At 33.6% G+C, this 18,430-nt stretch overlaps 1 protein-coding gene across 1 annotated transcript in view; it reads left to right on the forward strand.

The window, feature by feature from the left end:
• Positions 1-16,329, forward strand: part of LOC149771137 (transient receptor potential cation channel subfamily M member-like 2) — a 114,614-nt gene extending 98,285 nt beyond the window's left edge. Inside the window, exons 19-20 of the mRNA XM_089948808.1 lie at positions 732-822; positions 8,653-16,329. Coding sequence (XP_089804934.1) covers positions 732-822; positions 8,653-8,657 — 96 coding nt within the window. The 3' untranslated portion in view covers positions 8,658-16,329. The remainder of the gene's footprint in view (positions 1-731; positions 823-8,652) is intronic.
• The last annotated feature ends 2,101 nt before the right edge of the window (positions 16,330-18,430 follow it).

Consider the following 18,430-nt stretch of genomic DNA (forward strand, 5'->3'; position numbering starts at 1 on the left):
CTAAAACTCAACCATTGTGGCAGAACTGCTGTCTTTTCAGAACAAATAATAAGGCGTGATTATCACTGACTTTGCTTGCTAAAGTTGGAGTGACTAGAAATTATGTCATTGGCTTTGTTCCGGCACCTACTCCATATTTATTGCGAACTCTGTGCTTTGACAGCAGTGTTTAAGAACACCTGAGAAACTAGTTATGATTGCGATACTGGTATCATAATTACTGAAGATTAAAACAATGGTATAATATGATTGGAGAAAGAAGTCGTCAATAGTTTTTAATAGCTCCAGATCGACACCAGATGCTGGCAATGAATAATTTAATCAACTTACTTCATACAGTCTAGATTATCATGTTTGCTCGCAGATGCGTGAAAACGAATATCGGTGTAATCTGCAGTAATCTTTGTTTCCTCTTTTTATTGGTGTCGATGATTGTTTTAAATGATATACTCGCAAAAATGGGTACTTTACCAAAACCACGTAATGTGAAACCCACTAAAATAAAGTATACGGATATAAACTTGTTTTGAAAGACAGGTTGTTTCTATGTAATACTTTCCCGATCATAATAAGAGCTCAACCTCATAAAGCCTCGCCTTAGCTACGTCTATAGAAGGGTGGGCACTTCACATTCTGGATTACCCTAACCCATTTGAACATTGCCCAGTGGATGCAAAACTTTACTATTCTAGTTGAATAAAAATCATGTGATTAATAATTTTTCTTTACAGCTGGATTTCATGTCTGAACTGTTGCAATCGATCGACCACAAACTTGGAGCCAAACAGACACTCACTGGTGAAACTGATGTAAAAGTAGAAGGTATTATTCTTTGCGTTTGATTTTCCGTAACACTATTTTAGAGGCTTTTGTGTTTTCATTATCAAAATAATGATGAGTATGTTCATAATCAGCTGTTAAATACATGCTTTAGCAAGCTTTCAGTGTTTAGTGTAGGATGTTGTTTCAACCCCCATGGCTGTTTCAATACTACCTCACGTGACCTCGAAGTAACTGCTACACTGCAATGCTTTTCATGAATTTGTTGCAGTCATAAAGTCAGTCATCTGCTATATTTCTTCTTCAAAATACATTATTCTATCATTATGCTTAAGGGAACTATCACTAACTAGCATATATTGTCCTTCTAGTTAGACGTTTAGCTATGGGACCTCAATCGTGTATAATTATATATGTGGCGGTCAGATTGATCAACCCTTAATACACTGTAGTGATTACTTCTACACGACCTGAACAGCCTGTTTTCCTCTGTTAGAGAGAACTAACAATCCAAGACTATCTGGTGCAAGCAAAATGGATTTTCCCTTCAACTGGGAAGTATTCTCCATCCATCTTATCAACATTTCTAGCTTATTTCTCTCACCATCGTTTACTATTTCGAGTTTCTACATATTTTACTTATAGGTGCCATGAGACATACCTGCAAAGTCACTAATTCTTTCCAATGAATATAGACCTGAAGCATAACAAACTTAAATTGTTTTTATTATGTGAAGCGTTTTTCTTCTTTTGCATTTTTAACACCATGTTAGGTATTTTTTATTTAATTTAAATCTTATTCAACTGAATTGTGTATTTGTTAGATTTAATTCTTTAGACCATTATATGCTATTATAATGTAACTTTACTTACTGGAATAGAGCCAGGTCTGACCGATTTTTAAAAATATGTTTGATGTAAACAATTTTATAAAGATAATGTTTCTAATGGCGACCTAGTTCCTGGCCTTGATTAAAAATTCAGTGATAGTTGTAGTAAACAATATTACTTTTAAATTCTTTCCCAGAGTAAAAGTCATTGATTTCAGTTAAGACCATACTGGGATTACATGACAAATAACATGTGTTTATTGTTACAAACTTTTGGTTATTATAGAAGGATGAACTATTGACCTCCCTCTGGGCATCTTTTGCGTCTTGGTTCTACTTATTTTTAACGTTTTTGTCATTCGTGCCTTAACACTTGAGAAGTCAAGTTGTTTTATGTTTGGCAATTTTTATGCTAATTATTTTATTTTATTCAAATTATTTAGATTTCAAGTAATTGTTTTCCCTGGAAATACTAGTGCTCTAAATTAATTCTTACACAAAAACATTTATCGAAATGTATAGAGATTTCAAACACTGGAATAATAGTTTCTGTGATTCAACAAGAGGCTGTTGATACTGCAGCAATTCAAAGGTTACAACAGACGTCATCATCTTCCATTTTGGATTTCATCGTGATTCGAACTCAGTTTCACTTAGGAGTGTTTAAGAACAGGACATCTATTTTTTAATTTGTGGACTAATTCTGGATTTGTTTCGTAAAGCCGAAAGTTCTTTTTCTCATTTTTATCTTGTTTTCTAAGGAAATAAACTGTTTATGAACTTTTACAAAAACTTTTGTCTTTACTTTTTTCGTGATATTTTTTGTAAGAGCCTAAACACGTAACAATTAAATACCGCCTATGCTATGTTACTTCTGCTAATAATGTGAAGTTTAGTGCTTCTTATTTACAGGTACTAAGTACGGTTTGTGTGGTAACTTATGAAGTTAGGTGAATATTATATAGGGTCTCTAAATATACTATGTTTGGTAATGAATTGAACCTGCTGAATATCAATTACTATTTACACAGTTGATATATGTATATAGTATCTGTATATAATACTGCAAGTAGGCACTGCATATAATATTTGTAGCAATTATATTAAACTAAACGAATGCTATGCTGGCACTATGTACAGTCTGTGTCGGATAAAAGAATACTATTATGGTTGTCAAAATTAATAGTCAGAATCATTTGCCCTCACAACATTACATACCTAATAGTTATATTTGTCTTGCTAACATGTTAACGTACATGTTATCCTGGATACAATATGCTGTAATGGGACAGATAACTTCAGATTGCTTAGCAGTGTCTTCTATCACCTGAATTTATCAATGCAAATACTGCACCGGTCAGATATCAGTGTGTTGCATCATATGGAATCCTCAAGAAAAATCATTCATACATTTGCGCAATATGACATAGCAGCATCACTTGTCAGAACATACAGTGGGGTAACTCATGGCACTTACTAATGACGGACTTCCTAAATTCCCATTAGGAAGAGGTAGCCAGACCACATTTGGTATGGATCATGAAACTGTATCCTTCCATGTGTTAGAAATCAGTGCCAACTTATGAAACAAATGTAGCAGAGAAACAACCAGGTGTAGGTACTTCGTTATCATGTGTGACATAGGGATTATAGTTACACACTGGTACAGGGAATACCTCAACACATTCTGCAATGAAATTGGTTTCATGTTGTGGTTGATGTAGATATATGCATACATTGAGAAGATCTCGTTGATCGGAATAAATTTCCTGGATAGAAACTATTCAATCATTTCTCCTTTAGACAGTCAATGGTCAGTGCTAACCAAGCACATGGAAACAGGCAGTGTGACCAGTAGTATGTAGCAGACTTAGATATTCGTGAGGTAGTCGGGACTGGTTTTCCATCAATTTTCTAAGCGAAGGGAATAGATCTAATCATTATTGACATTTATTCTCACAAAGTGGGTAAATTCACGATTGCTTGGATTCACGTCACTTCTAAGTCAATCGAACCTATACAATTTGAGGATCAAACTAAGGTTGAATAGCTTTACACGTCGATTTCACTTAGGCGGCCTCTGTTAACCTTGTGAGGGAGGAATGTTTGTCAGTGGATGCCTGGCCTAGGCATATGAAGACCGTTGCCTAGACAGCTAGGAACCCACCGTCTGCAAATGACACATTCATCCAAATTTCACCTCCATAGGGACGCTGCATTAAACACCTCAAAGATTTTGCTGGAACAACTTCAACATCTGTCGAGGCTAGATCTACTTGGCGGAGAGTCTATTATGTCACAAGGGCTTCCCAAGATCTCATGAAACAAACTACTATTAACTGTCTGTGGTTCCATATCCATAACACCATACAGTTAAGTTGGTAGTAATTCAGGTCATGTAATCTCAGAAAATATGTGACGGTTATATCTTCAACATAGAAAGACTGTATTCCTATCACTAAAGGGATGACAACATACAAAATACCATTATTATATGAATGGAACAGAGCGTCCGTTGTGCATCCGTCAAACAGAAGGACACAGTCCTCATTTCTTTACTTACAAATTTGCAATATTTCTAGATGGATAGCTGCCAAGTGGATCAACCTGAAAGTAGACAATACTGGGATTCCAAGCGAGACAGATATCCTGGTACACAGTCAGCCCGATATTTACTGAAGGTTATAGTTACTGCATCATTCCGTAAGAGAGAGATATTTCAGTCTATGTAAAGGCCAGTTTACAAGGTTGAAAATCAAGCTACCACGCCACGATTTGCCACTTCTACACCAGTGTGTATTGGCAGCGGACCTCGTTATCGAAGGTGTGGTAAACAATACTACCATGTCTTCCCGCCACAACCTGAAGATAATGGACCTCAAACAGTTATAATGTCAAGTGCGGGCCATTCTGATTGATGTATTGAGAAACATGTTAATCTGATATCTACCCTTGTCCAATAGGCTGCAAATGCAGATTTACTGCTTTCTTTTCCCAAATTAATGACGTTTCAATGTTCAATATTAAAGGCAACAGTATTAATCCACCATAGAGTTAAAATATCATATTTATCATGTGATTTGATCTCCTAGTACCAGTGTCGCATCCTTTCATGGCTTTGTGGAAGCTGTAATGTGTCCTTTGGTCATCGTCTAACTTCAGCCTTCATACCAGAATCACGTGTTTAAGATGCTTGTCCTTCTTTCCCTGGCTTCAGCATCAGCGAGTGAACGTCATTTTGATTTGTTTTGATCATTTTGTTATGGTTGATGTTATGCAGCTGCATTCAGATGGTCGCACTCCAACTTCGTTTCGTTCGATGTTGCACTAGAGGCAAGAAATGTAAGAACTGAGGCCGAATGTATATCACTCAAGTTATCAAACCATCGTTTTGGCAGTATAGAACCTCCAAATGACAACATATGTTAGATTAATTTGGCAGCTAATTATGGGGCTATACCCCTTTAATGCAGGAATATCCAGAAACACAATACTTAGAGGTAGGGTGCAAATGCTATTGAAATGTTATTTTGTTATGAAAAATAAATTTAATTATGAAATATTTACATGCTTGATTACCACATTTGTGACACTTGCAAGGAATATATGAGAGCAGTATAGTAAAAGCATGGTGAATATATTCCCTAAACTCACCCTATCCATGAAACAAAAGCAAACTACATTTTAAATAAGTATACGTCTTCATTCGTTTGTTAGATTCATTCATAAATAAATTCATATTTCAAACATATCACGTGAATTAAATAGATTTTAATGTAAATAGCTGTCATCATACTGACATACTTCATGTTCTTATTGACAATGTCAAGTCTCCTTGGGAAAATATCAGAGATAATTAGACAAAATATAGTAAACCAAGATAATTTTGTATGGAAGGATAGCTTGTTGTTAATGTCTGCATTCAAAATAACTTATCCAGCTTTCATGAAACAATGATTGCTTTGGTCCAAGAATGCACCTCACTTGGGTTGTTGTTGTTGCTTTTGTATGATAAAGGAGGCGTCAATTTGTCAATTTGCATTCAAAAGTTCATTGAACACTCACAGACACATTTACACACACACACACACACACACACACACACACACACACACACACACACACATATATATATATATATATATATATATATATATATATATATATATATATATATATATATATATATATATATATATATAAGTACGTGTGTGTCTAATTTGAAAGTTGAAGAGAAAATATCATACATCATGCTATAGCATTATATCAAAAATAATTAATCGTATCAATGTTTCATTGGCATAAAACGGAACACTTTCTTTGACTGATCTTGTTAATAATACGTTACTTTGAACTCTAACATCGTCTTGAAACTTAAAGAGGTACACATTTACATAACAGTGTTTGTTTAGATGTAACTGACTGCATATTGTTTGTTAATATGTAGGTGATTTTGGGCTATGAATATATGCTGAGTTGCAAGTGTAATGTGATGCATACATCTTGAAACAGTACTGGTTATATGTTTTTTAACCTATGTATATTTAATTGGTCTGATATACTGTATATTACAAGTCGCTCCCCATAAAGTTGAAATCATTCCAACTACAGCGTATATGCTGTAACATTTTTGTATACAATGGACACAAACTAAACATGACCGCTCCTGTGACCTAAGTGGTTAGAGCGTCTGCATCGGATGCGGAAGGTTGCTGGTTTAAACCCAGTCATGCAAAGACTTATAAAAATGGTACTGGCTGGTTTCTTGCTAGGGGCTCAAATGATATATTAAAGAAACCCTGCTCTGCCATGCAAATGTTTCATTTAGGTGCATATTATATGTGGGCAATAAGTAGAGTGACGAAAGTGATAATATGAAGAATTGTATTAAAACTGAGGTTATATTTCAGATTGTATTAACTATTCAGTACAAATTTATTGAAACGTCATCAATTCAAAAGAAAGGGCTGGTAGTTAGATGTATTCAGAATTGATGTCTTTAAATGATAGATGGGAGTGGGTGTTTTGAAGTTAATTTACCTAAAACATCTGCTTCGTATTCTGCATAAACGAAGATAAAATAAATTTACTAGCATATATTTCTTCTTGTGCACGAAGAATATTTCGTATTTTTTTGTATTCTTGATTGTTTTCATTATGGCAGTTAATAATGTGGAGAACGAATTATCCTATTTGAATTGATATCATGTCTGTCATGCCATATGACATACTATGACAATGATATATCACCTGTCACCTGAACTGGTCAATGTCTATCCTGTATGGATCTTTCCCAGGGTGGTAGCTCTGTCTTATAGCAACTGAATTAGTTGTTGCAAGTCATAAACATATGGTCCAGAACACCCTCTGCTGTCTCTCTGCACAAGCAAATCAGTCAAAGTCGATGCAAATCTTGTACAGAACACCTAGCACACTATTCGGTTCAGGCAAATCCTAAACATTTCTGTTCCAGTAGCGCCTTCTATCATATGAAAAATAATGTATTTCCTGTACCGGTCATGGACGGACAGTATATCAGTGTTTCCAGTCACCTGAACTGACTTGATCAATGTACTTATAGGCTGTAGTAAACGAATAAACGGAGATAAATGATGATGATGATGATATTTGGAGCATTACCTTATCGTGAAACAAAACGTCAGTTATTATGTCAGGTTTTCGCTAATTCCTTATGATTCGCTTACTTCACATTACATTACCAATTGAGTGCTAAGAAGTTCAGACGTGATATCTCTCTTCTCTCGCTCTCACTCTCTCTTTCTCTGTATATATATATATATATATATATATATATATATATATATATATATATATATATATATATATATATATATATATATGTGTGTGTGTGTGTGTGTGTGTGTGTGTTGATGGTAATTAACATGCATTTTTCGTGCAATTGCATTTTAATTGCTGCATCTTCTTTTCTCTTATCTTGTCGAAATATCTAAGGCATTTAAAAACATTGCTTGCATTGTTAATGTTATCTTGTAATTTGTGTACAATCGAAATCTCTTTCATACATATATGCTGAATTTAGGAGGCCCTTCTTACTGTCAGTGGTCATGCCTTTCAGTCGAGCATTTCCTATGAACGTTTTACTTACCAACACTCTTAACAGTATTTATTCAAAAAAAGGTTGCTAAATTACTTTTGGTTATTTAATATACACACCGAAATTACTATAGAATGAATTTAAATAAATCGCGCATGGTACCCATGCATAACTCGATTATGACTTTTTGTTTCTTTTCAGCTGGTGCACACTTGTCAAAATTTAACCAAACTTTAAATCTTATGTTTCATTCTAAGGTAATATCCCCATGTCATTGTTGTTTATTTATTTTAACTCCTTTCTAACAGTTTCTAAATACATCTCATTTCCATCTTATGTCATTCAAGTCTTCATTGACTTAATTATTCATCTAAAATGTCAGGTGTTCGTTATTTCCTGTTGATTCACTTACTTTGAGCTAGGATAAAACCTGATGAAATCTTGCGCAACGATGAGCGTCTCGAATGGTCAGAGCTAATAAAAAAGTAACGATGATTTAGCGATGTGGTCTAATATTATCAACAACAGGACTCAATATTCCAAATAAAACGTTTCTGTGCCGCGTTATGATGCGTTGCCACTCTTTATCCTGACAATAGTATTGTTCTAAAATGGAATGAAGGTGTAGCCTGATAAAAACACTCAAACTGGACAGATCATTTTAGGACAGATACTTTTAGAATCATTTATCCCGCAAACGTTTGCGCTGTGTCTAAATATGTCTTTATTGGCTTAATTTAGATGTGGAATATATTTCCCAACTACAGATAAAAGTAAGGAATTTTGCGTGAATTGTTAGGTCACCCTGTGCACTGCCCTATAATATATGTTAGCGACTGCTGAATAAGTGTGTTGTTTACGGTTTTGAAATGACAGTGGGGATCGGATTTATGTCAATGTACTACAATTGTTAATTTATTATTGTACTGTTTAACCTGATAATTTTATTTTATTATTGTATTTCAGACTAATGCCACTTATCTTCTGGCAAAATGGCTGGCTCATTCCTATGTCCTGCAACTCCATAGCGATCATATATACAAGGAACGTCCTGAACTCGGTGGCAAATCAGTGAATACCTGCTTCTGAGGACAATAAATCCATACCTGCTATGTTTTTTTTGTGCATAGGTTGAGCACGTTGCATGAGGTGCCTTTTAGAATTGTCAGCACTATATGGTTTTAATTACCAAGAAATAAAATTGTAGCTTGAGTAGTATATAAATTGAATGCACTAAACTAAAGAGACATTCTTAGTAGCAGTCTTTACATTAACTGGTACCGATATAATAGATTATTTTATTGATTGATTGTGTATATTTGATATCATAGGCAAGCTAACTGCCTGTTTTGTATGTATTATACACGAATGTAGTTTTTTACCTCTGTTCTTTCTTCGTACGGTTCATGAATTAGAGTTTCTCGACAGCTATTTTCAGCGTAAAATTATACTCTCATTAGCCTCAGGTAATGAGGCTGGAAAATTTGTATTTACATTTTTCAAGTAAATTAATACATTGGATGTCATTTATCTTGCAGTAACAAGATTACCATAATCATAAATAACATTTCATGCCTAGATGCTATGATTATCCTGTGAAAGCTCTCAATGAAGAACACTCTTGGGATCTTAAGGTTTTCTTTTTTCTGAAATTTTCCCTTTGAAAAAGTTATAACTGGATTTGATATTAATAACAAGATGATTTTGTCGTTGTCGTTGATAAACTTGTTAAATTTGTATGGAGGTATAAGTTATGTTTCACAGCAGTTTCTCTTCCACATGCAGGAAAATATCGAATCTTTGCTAATACTCAGAAAACTTTATTTGAAAGGACTCAAAAAGGATTTTAAAATTATGTAGAGTTTGGACAGGTTCATTATTTATAGTTTGGATCGTAATGAAGTAATATTGGTTAAATTGCTATAAGACCACGTTTTCTGTACTTAGTGGTAAATACTAGTTAAATTTCGTTCTGTTTATTTTCTGTTATATAACTAAATATCATGGTTTCACCTAATTGTGCATACACTGCAACTGTTTCAAACATCATTAATGATAACGATTTTAATTGTTTTTCTCATCTAATGTTTATATGGAGACATATTTCTTTTAAGATGTCGGCAATTCAGTTATGAAAGAAAATGTTAATTATTTTACTTTTATTTGCTGTACATTTCAAAACATAATAAATAGAAAATTGCATGACAAATTAGACAATGCGGATCGTATTCTTGAAGACAACGTTATCAGCTCTTATGAATATATTGCTCATGTACAGTAAATCACTAAGAACATTTTTGTAAATGGTCATATTATGTTAATTTATTTCCTAATATAAGCAAAGGTTCCGCTATACAGTTATTAAGAACATTTGCGAGAGTGACCAGTTTAAGGAGTAGTTCGCATTTGCAACATGCATGGAAAAAGAGTTTTGGTATGTCTGCATGCTGCTTTCATGAACTGTGACTGATATCGCTTTGTATGTAGTAACTGTGCAAACGTAAAGCAGATCGTTGATTATGATGGTTGCACCTGTGATCGAAAAATGAGATTGCGCTAGTTCAACGTACCCCATTGTAACAGTTTTTATAATAAGGAAAACGAATTTCACCAAGGTAGAAAACATTAGTTTCGGAATGTGCAAGAAATGTGTTATAAAATACATAGACTTTTATAAAACTGTTATTGTCATGTGTTTTCCAGTTTACTTTTAACTCAATAAATTAAAAATGGCCAAATAGACCTAGCAGTCGTTTCAGAAGTTTATATCCATAGTAGGTATAAACACCAAGATCAATGGAATCAAAAGTTAATTTAAAAAGACTTAAAGCTATATAATTATGAATTTGTTTTGGATAGGGCATATAGCTCTTTTTTAATAACCAGGGTAACAAATGAGAAAAACGTAGGGAATTCTTTTTCTTTAAAAATCAAACCAGTATTAAGTACTAAAAAGTAGAGCAAAACAAATGTAGATTGTTTTATAAAACACTTGTAATATGACTGTGATAAACTATATTTCGGCATTTAAATTTTTTGTGTGTTTTAAAGAGAAACTGGAAGCGTATATAACAGTTTTCAGTTCATATCAACATTTTCAGGTTTTGTTCAATATTCAATACAAATTTATTGAAAAGTCATCAATTGTCAATTCATAATTATTCACTTTTATTGAAGTGTTCTTGCAAACGCTTCATCTCATTTCAAACAAGTATTATGCCAGAAATGTAAAATCGCGAAATAATAAATTTAAATATATATTTGTCAAAAGGTATGATACATAAAAGTTAGATGTGGACAGAGGAAGCTCATTCCACGAGTTACCTGTAGCTGGTGCACAACTGGCTCGGACAGTGTTTTAGTCCATATCGTACGTTTATTCAAATGAGACTACGGATTAAACACAATTAAGGCCATATTTAAATACTTGACAACTTTAATTTATATTTCTAAGCGTTTGCTTTTTAAAATTATATTTTGAGTTTATTGTATACAAGATAAAGATCTATACAATCATGTTTTAAATTGACAGACGTGCACATTAAAACTTAAACTACATAATACTGATTTGCTGAATGTGTATACAAATTACAGTTATATAATTGCTCGCTCAGGTCTGCATGTTTTGATAGAACGTGGAACAATTTAAGTTATTTAGAAGATTCAGTTCCTCATTAGCCATTGTCTAAGTGGGCTTTCGATTGCTTTCTTAATAGACAGTGTCCTACAAAAAAGCCGCAAGAACAGAAATAGAAGGATTTGCTTTCATTGATCCTTTCCGAAGCATATCAAGCATTGCGCAAAATCAAACACCTATTTAACCCAACAACCAATCTAATCCCAGTAAAAAGCAATTTGTTTGAGAACAGATATGCTTGAGCTAGTGTTCAGTGACCGATATATACCCTAAGTGTTAGATCTAAAAGTGATATTAGCATTTTGCATTTTTGTTGAAAATCACTATAAAAACGTTTTGTTTCTACAATTTGAGCTTTTTCCGTGCATTCTGAACTTTCAGTTATGTATCTATATCCTGGTTATCGATCTGGTGAACTAGTTAGCCATTCAGTCAATAGCAACGAATATGACCGAGGTACTAATTGGTATTATTGGTATTAGTTGATAGCGCAACATTAGATGTTACAGTCAAGAACTCATATTAGATAGTCAATAAAGTCAGCAGTATTAATGTAATAGTTCACTTTGCACTCACTTAATTCTGTAGAAAGCATGCATATTTACTAACTTAAGCACTAAAAGTTCATTTTTTATGTCCATTTCTCGTAAGTTGTGTATAAGAATTGTATGGAAAATATGAGGAAAAAACCCCAAACAAAACCCGTTCTATTTAGTTGAAAAAGTCCAAAGAGGAGTTCCCCGAGTAGCAGAGTGGTTTAAATCGCTCGGCTTTACCAATCAGTGCCATGCCTTTTCTTTATGCATGGGTTCGAGTCTCAAGCTTCTTATGGGTCGATGGTTCTTACCGGGGTTTTCCCCGGGTTTGTCATCAACCAGTTATACTGGCCATCATATATAGCATTTGATGCTACGAAATGGCGTTCAATACCATAACAACAACAACAGCAACAACTAAAAATGTGGTGTGGGACTACGTCTGGAATGAATGATCTGGAACTAAGGACTGCCATGATGTGTTTCATGTGGGGCTTTGGAGGTTTAGGCACTTCCTGCACACCGTGTTATTTTTGAATAAGAAAACGACAACCTGCATTACAAATTTTGACATCAGTATTACACTAACATTCTGCAAAAATTGTATCTCACTATGTTCGTCATTTTGTAATGTATTTTGCACATGAAAAGTCAGTAATACAATATTTTATCAACCCAATTCGTATATATCATACATTTATATTAGTATCATGAACTCACTGATTGTATAAAGAAATCAGAAAGTAGTAACTTATGTAGGTTTTTGTCACTTGACAATAAAACCTTTTATTAATCTTCAGTTTATGCTACTCCATAATAAAATGATACTAGTTGAATACTTGTAGCTTTTCGTTTGCCAAGGCTTTTGACTTGTAAGATTTAGAACATATGCAATTGCATGTCATTTGTTACATTAGTACTTGTAGCGTCCGACTCGGATGCGGGAGGTCGTGGGTTCGATCCCCGGCCGAGTCATACCAAATACTTACAAAAACGGTACTAACAGCTGCCTCGCTTGGCGCTCAGCATTAAGAGGTTAGTGTTAGGACTGGTCGGCCCGGTGTCAGGATAATGTAACTGGGTGGGACATCATGCTACATGTCTGCGGCATGATGCCCCAGTACTATACATCACTATAAACTGCCACATTGCAGACATCGTAGCGATATGACTGAAAATTTTTTAAAGCTACGTTAAAAATCCAAATCACAACAACAACAACAACAACAAGTACTTGTGTGAGATATTTTGTTCTGATATACATTATGTATATGGATACTTCATATTTACCCCGTTTACATGACAGAGTGTTTTCTTTCAAGCCTTATTTGTACAACAGTTAAATGCATGTAATCCGTTTTGACTAAGACACATTAAGTGGTCAAAGTGTTCTAGTGAATTTCATGATTTTATTAATTGGAAAGGTTGAGCAACAAACATTTATCAAGTGTCATGTTTTGTTTTTCGATACGTATACAGCTAAATTATAAATGGGAAAGTAGTTGAATGAATTGACAGTGTATATAATATCCTATATACGATTTCAGATGCAAATTGTTATTTTGTTGTACCATAACTACAATAAGTCTTTACAGAGCAAATCTAAAATAATATTTTTAATAGAGCAAAATGATAAAATTGAGCAAGCAATTACTTTATGACTCTTCATATGTAACCAGTGATGTCTACTTACTGATTAGTTTTACAACGTTACTTTTCTATTATTCATGTTATTTGCTATATTTTAACCCCTGAGTAGATGATTGCTTGCTGTACATAATTTATTATTGTGTAATGAGGTTTAGTTTCCAGTCGCTTGCATGATACAATCTGATGATGATGAAATTTTGTTATTATCACATAGTTCGTAGACTTTACATTCAATATTTCCGGGCTAGTATTTTCACAATGGAAGCATGTCACGTTTCTGTGAGTTTTATTGACCCCTGTGAAATCAATGTACATCAATGATAACAGCTAAATGAATATAACCTAGTACAGGCAAATACATTCTATTCACATTAATTCATTATGCACATCTTCCATATCCATAAGCCATTCTTTATCTCCAAAATCTCAGACTGGAGAATGGCTGAGGTATAACCAGTAAATGTAATGATGCGACTATTGACAATATACACAGATGATTATGCAGACTGATTTCCGTCGTACACTCACCAAGGGTAAAAAAAATAGAAAGCTCTTCAGATCAGTATATATGTCCAGTAATAAAGCATTACTTATCTTAGATCCTCGAGATATTATTAGAAAACATCACATGTTTAAATTAGTATTCATGCACTTTATTATTGGGAACAGGTGGAATTTATCTAGGTGCTTACATGTATGTTATGCATGTAAGTGAACTCGTTTGTTGAGACTTCCTTTATAATATGACATACTAGTATTTATGGACAAATCATGTAAAACATTTATGTAATGCATGTGACTAATCTCCATTTTTGATAAGTCTTTTATAATATGTAATACTGGTGTTAAGTGAGAAATCATTTACAAAAGAAAAAGAATTTGGCATAGGTCTTGTACAAAGGCACATAAAATCAACATCCAGTCGATTAAATTCAATGAGTTGTATTGAATTGACTATTTTTGGTAATTGTACACCTGTATACAAACTATCACAATGTTTGATGTATTTTTAATTGTATAAAAATGTGTGCTATAAGCATAACTGTAATTAATTTAGCAATAATGTTTAGCAATAATGTGTGTAGATTTGAATACACATGGTTTTCTGAGTTTCCCCTATTTCACTGAGTGTGGATAACTAGAATTAGTAATTCTGAATATCCAAGTTGTTTTCGCAATTATGATTTGTTGTGACACTCCTGCTGTTAATGTCCTGCATTGTTTACTTTTGAAATCATTTTTAAACTGTCAATGCTGTTGTGTGATCTAAATGTAATATTCTTCTCTCTATGTTTCAATACTTTGCAAAAGGCTAAACATTTTATTGTGTCGTATAGATGCCATTAATAAGCAAAATGTATGCCTACAGAAAGACATTGCTGAATATATAGTAGGGATCCATTTTAAGTCCTAAATCTACGAAGCAAGCTATTTTGTTAGGGACAAAATTTGAAAAATGTAACTACAACTTTGCTTTAGCGGATGTACATCCACGACTATGTTAGTTTTAGTAACGGTAAAAATCAGTACAGGTATTAATAACTGTAGGATGGCAGTGGATATCAGTAACAAAACAATGAAACTGGCAATATAAATCATTCAACAACGAATATTTACTATATTTTCAAGCTAAGTTAAAAGAGACCAATGTATGCAATTACACACTGAGCCTTGATTTATTACTTTCAAACTGAATTAAGAAAACATGGGTATTCATTATAATAGGTGCTGGTAGAGATAGAGTAACTGCTTACGTGAAATAAGATCAAGAACAGGTTAACCATATAGTACAAAACGTTATTGTTTACAAGAGTTACCTGATCTCGTGAGGAAAGGTATATTGTAATTATGAAAGCGCCCACATAAATATAAGAAAGTTAAGGCAGCAATAATAACATTATCTCATCTTTATAGACCTTCTGTTGCAATAAGTGCTTCTTGTTTCCTTTGTCCCTCTTGATATGTGTGTCACCCAATTCTGGAGGGAGACGGACCGTTTCCACTGCCTTTCGGATGCTAAATGCAACACTACAAAGAATAGCAATTGCATTTTCTTTTCAATTTGTTTTCTTGATTTGAAACTAAAGTATATGCGTTTTTCTTTATTTTTTATTGCTTAAAGTAGTAGTTTTCATTATAATAACGGATACATTTTTTGCATCTTTTTCAAATAGACTTTTTAGCACGGTTTGTAACATGTTTCAATGAGGCTATGGGATTACTAATTTTCTTACACTTTCTAAAGATACTATTTTAGAATATATTTTGTTAGTTTTTCAAAGTGGCTATGCAAGTACACGTTTAACTATATTTTCAGAGAAGCGACGGTTTATACTTTTGATTCATTCTTTCAAAGAGACCATACTAGTACACATTTTGTTACATTGTCAAAACAGTTATAAGAGTACAAATTTTGCAGATTGCAAATGATGAATTGGTCCTGCTCACAGAACACTAAAAATCTGTTAGAGGGAACGTTTTGTCTATGGATTTCTAATGGAGACCAAATATAACTAACCCTTCAGGTTATTTGGATAGACATGCTAGTAGAAAATATTGTAATCGTACAACAACATTTTAATAATAGCTTTTTAAAAACAAAATTGACTGAAAAAAATAAATAAAATTCTTCTAGTACTACAGTACATTACTATTTACAACCACCAGGGTTGAATTAGTGTTGAATACTTGTTTAGATGCTTAAACAAAATGGTCATTTTGTGTTTTGTTATGATCTAACCTAATTAAACATACTAATAGTTTTAACAAATGCTAACATTGTTTGATCAGTTTCAAATAAAATTAAATAGTAAAATTAAATAGTGTTCTTGGTTCTGTTTAGTAGAATCTGATTATTTAGTTTATGTAAGAAACACAATATATAGATTCAGCAAAAGACCAGATAACCATGTTACCTATATTCCTGTTAGTAAATCCACAAAACATTTGACATCACTAATATATTTTCAGAGCCAGATTCGTAACAACAATTCAATGGAAAAATTTCAAATACCAGTTTTAATTTAATGAAACACACAGTCCTTACTATTTATGAAACATGGATTGCAATTAATCATCACAGTGAATCTGACTCCAAATGTAGCATATGAACGTGGAGAGGAAAAAGCAACCTCCTAATTTCTAGATATTTAAATATGATTTTGTGGCCACTCACTATGATGCATGGAGCTATCTAATAAACATAATAACCTTGAGAATATTGTCATTACCTGACCGTTAATTTGTTAAAATCAACATTTCTCCCTGGTTATGTATAAGTCTTTGTTCGTATTCTATAGGTTAACCTGAAATTTATACGGATCACTACTTCGTATGCTAACATATGCACTATCAGTAAATCATGAGAAGGCAAACAAGGCTGGTATTTGGGTCCCTTAATGACGCCCTTAGGATGGGTCCCATGGTACTAACTGAAATGTTGTTCATAGCCTAAAGTATTATAGACTTACTAGACATTACAATATATAATCATCATGAGTGTGTGTGGGTGTGTGGCTCTAATTCTGCCCCACTCGATAAATTAATAATCCCACTTTGCCGGAATTAAGCCGACGTACATGACTGAATGGGCAAAATACGTCTATATTTAAAGATCTGTTCATCTACTATAAAATTACATATGTATTAGGTTCCTAAGTTCCTGATGAAAAACAATACCAATCTCCTGCATACCCTTAGTCGCCATCTTCGGTTCTTTACTTGGAATACATTGAGATCGCTCATACATGACAAAATATACAGCTTCTCCGAATACTTATGGCTAAGTTACTTATGCAGCAATCGAAGACCAGTGGATCCCTCAAAACCCACTAGAAACATGCCTAGGGTCATAGTATAGAACAAATTCATAGCTCTAATATATACATCTGCATACACTTCACACGAGACGGGGTAAATAAAGTACAATACATAACAAAAACACATTAGGTCGACAGTCCTCCTCGTAACCATTATCTAATGTTAGAATTGTATCTGTAGTATTTTACAATTGGTATTGTCTGTACGTCTTATCTTCGAATAGTGTGACATGACTTGTATTAGAATGTAAATGTTGCAAAGCAATCAATTTGCCCCATCTGTCTACACACTATTCCTTTCCATGTTGGTCTGCATATGCACTAAATATCATGCACATTTCGCAATATCTTCCAAAATATATATATATATATATAAACATCACTCGATACATTATGAATAAATTCATAGCACTAAGATTGATTCTAATCTGGTTAGTGTGTAGATTGTATAAAACAATTTGCAGATAATAAGAATCAAATTGGCTGGTTGAATCTGGTACCTATGTCAAAACGTGTGTAGACCGACTCGTTAACTCAGTTGAAAAAGTATTAGGTCCGACATCCACCCATACCATTCTGGGTCGACTGCCTCATTGTGTCCTTCAAAAGAACACAAGTCCCACTTCTTGTTAAAACTGCTCGAGTGCAGTTACGAAAAAGGACCAACAAATTAAGCTGTTTCAATGGCACAACTCTAGTGCTTGATAGCTTTGACTAGAAGTTATATCGATACATAGAATCAACTATCGATCGTTTTTAGTTTTAGCCAGTTGCAGATTGTAATAGTGATTTCACTTCCAGATATCAGCTGCAGGAAAAGAGATCCAATGCAGAAACTAGTTGCCAACGTTATTTATTTCAAAACTTATATAGACGTTTGTGTTCATACGAAATCAGTCTATTACGTGTTCCAGCAGCAACCTTCATAAACGTCAAAGTGGTTTTATATCCCGTCGGTCTTGGTAATACCTTGAAATCAGGATTGATATTCATTTTGATGTCACCGAGTTTCACGAGATTCTAAGTACGGGCTGAAACAATGTTATTAAGAGCAAATAAAAGTTCAAATGAAACAGTACATGCTCATAAACCTGCTGATTTAT

This window comes from Sinohyriopsis cumingii, unplaced genomic scaffold (genome assembly GCF_028554795.1).
Source record: "Sinohyriopsis cumingii isolate HCF-2022 unplaced genomic scaffold, ASM2855479v2 utg002106l, whole genome shotgun sequence".
Taxonomy (NCBI): domain Eukaryota; kingdom Metazoa; phylum Mollusca; class Bivalvia; order Unionida; family Unionidae; genus Sinohyriopsis; species Sinohyriopsis cumingii.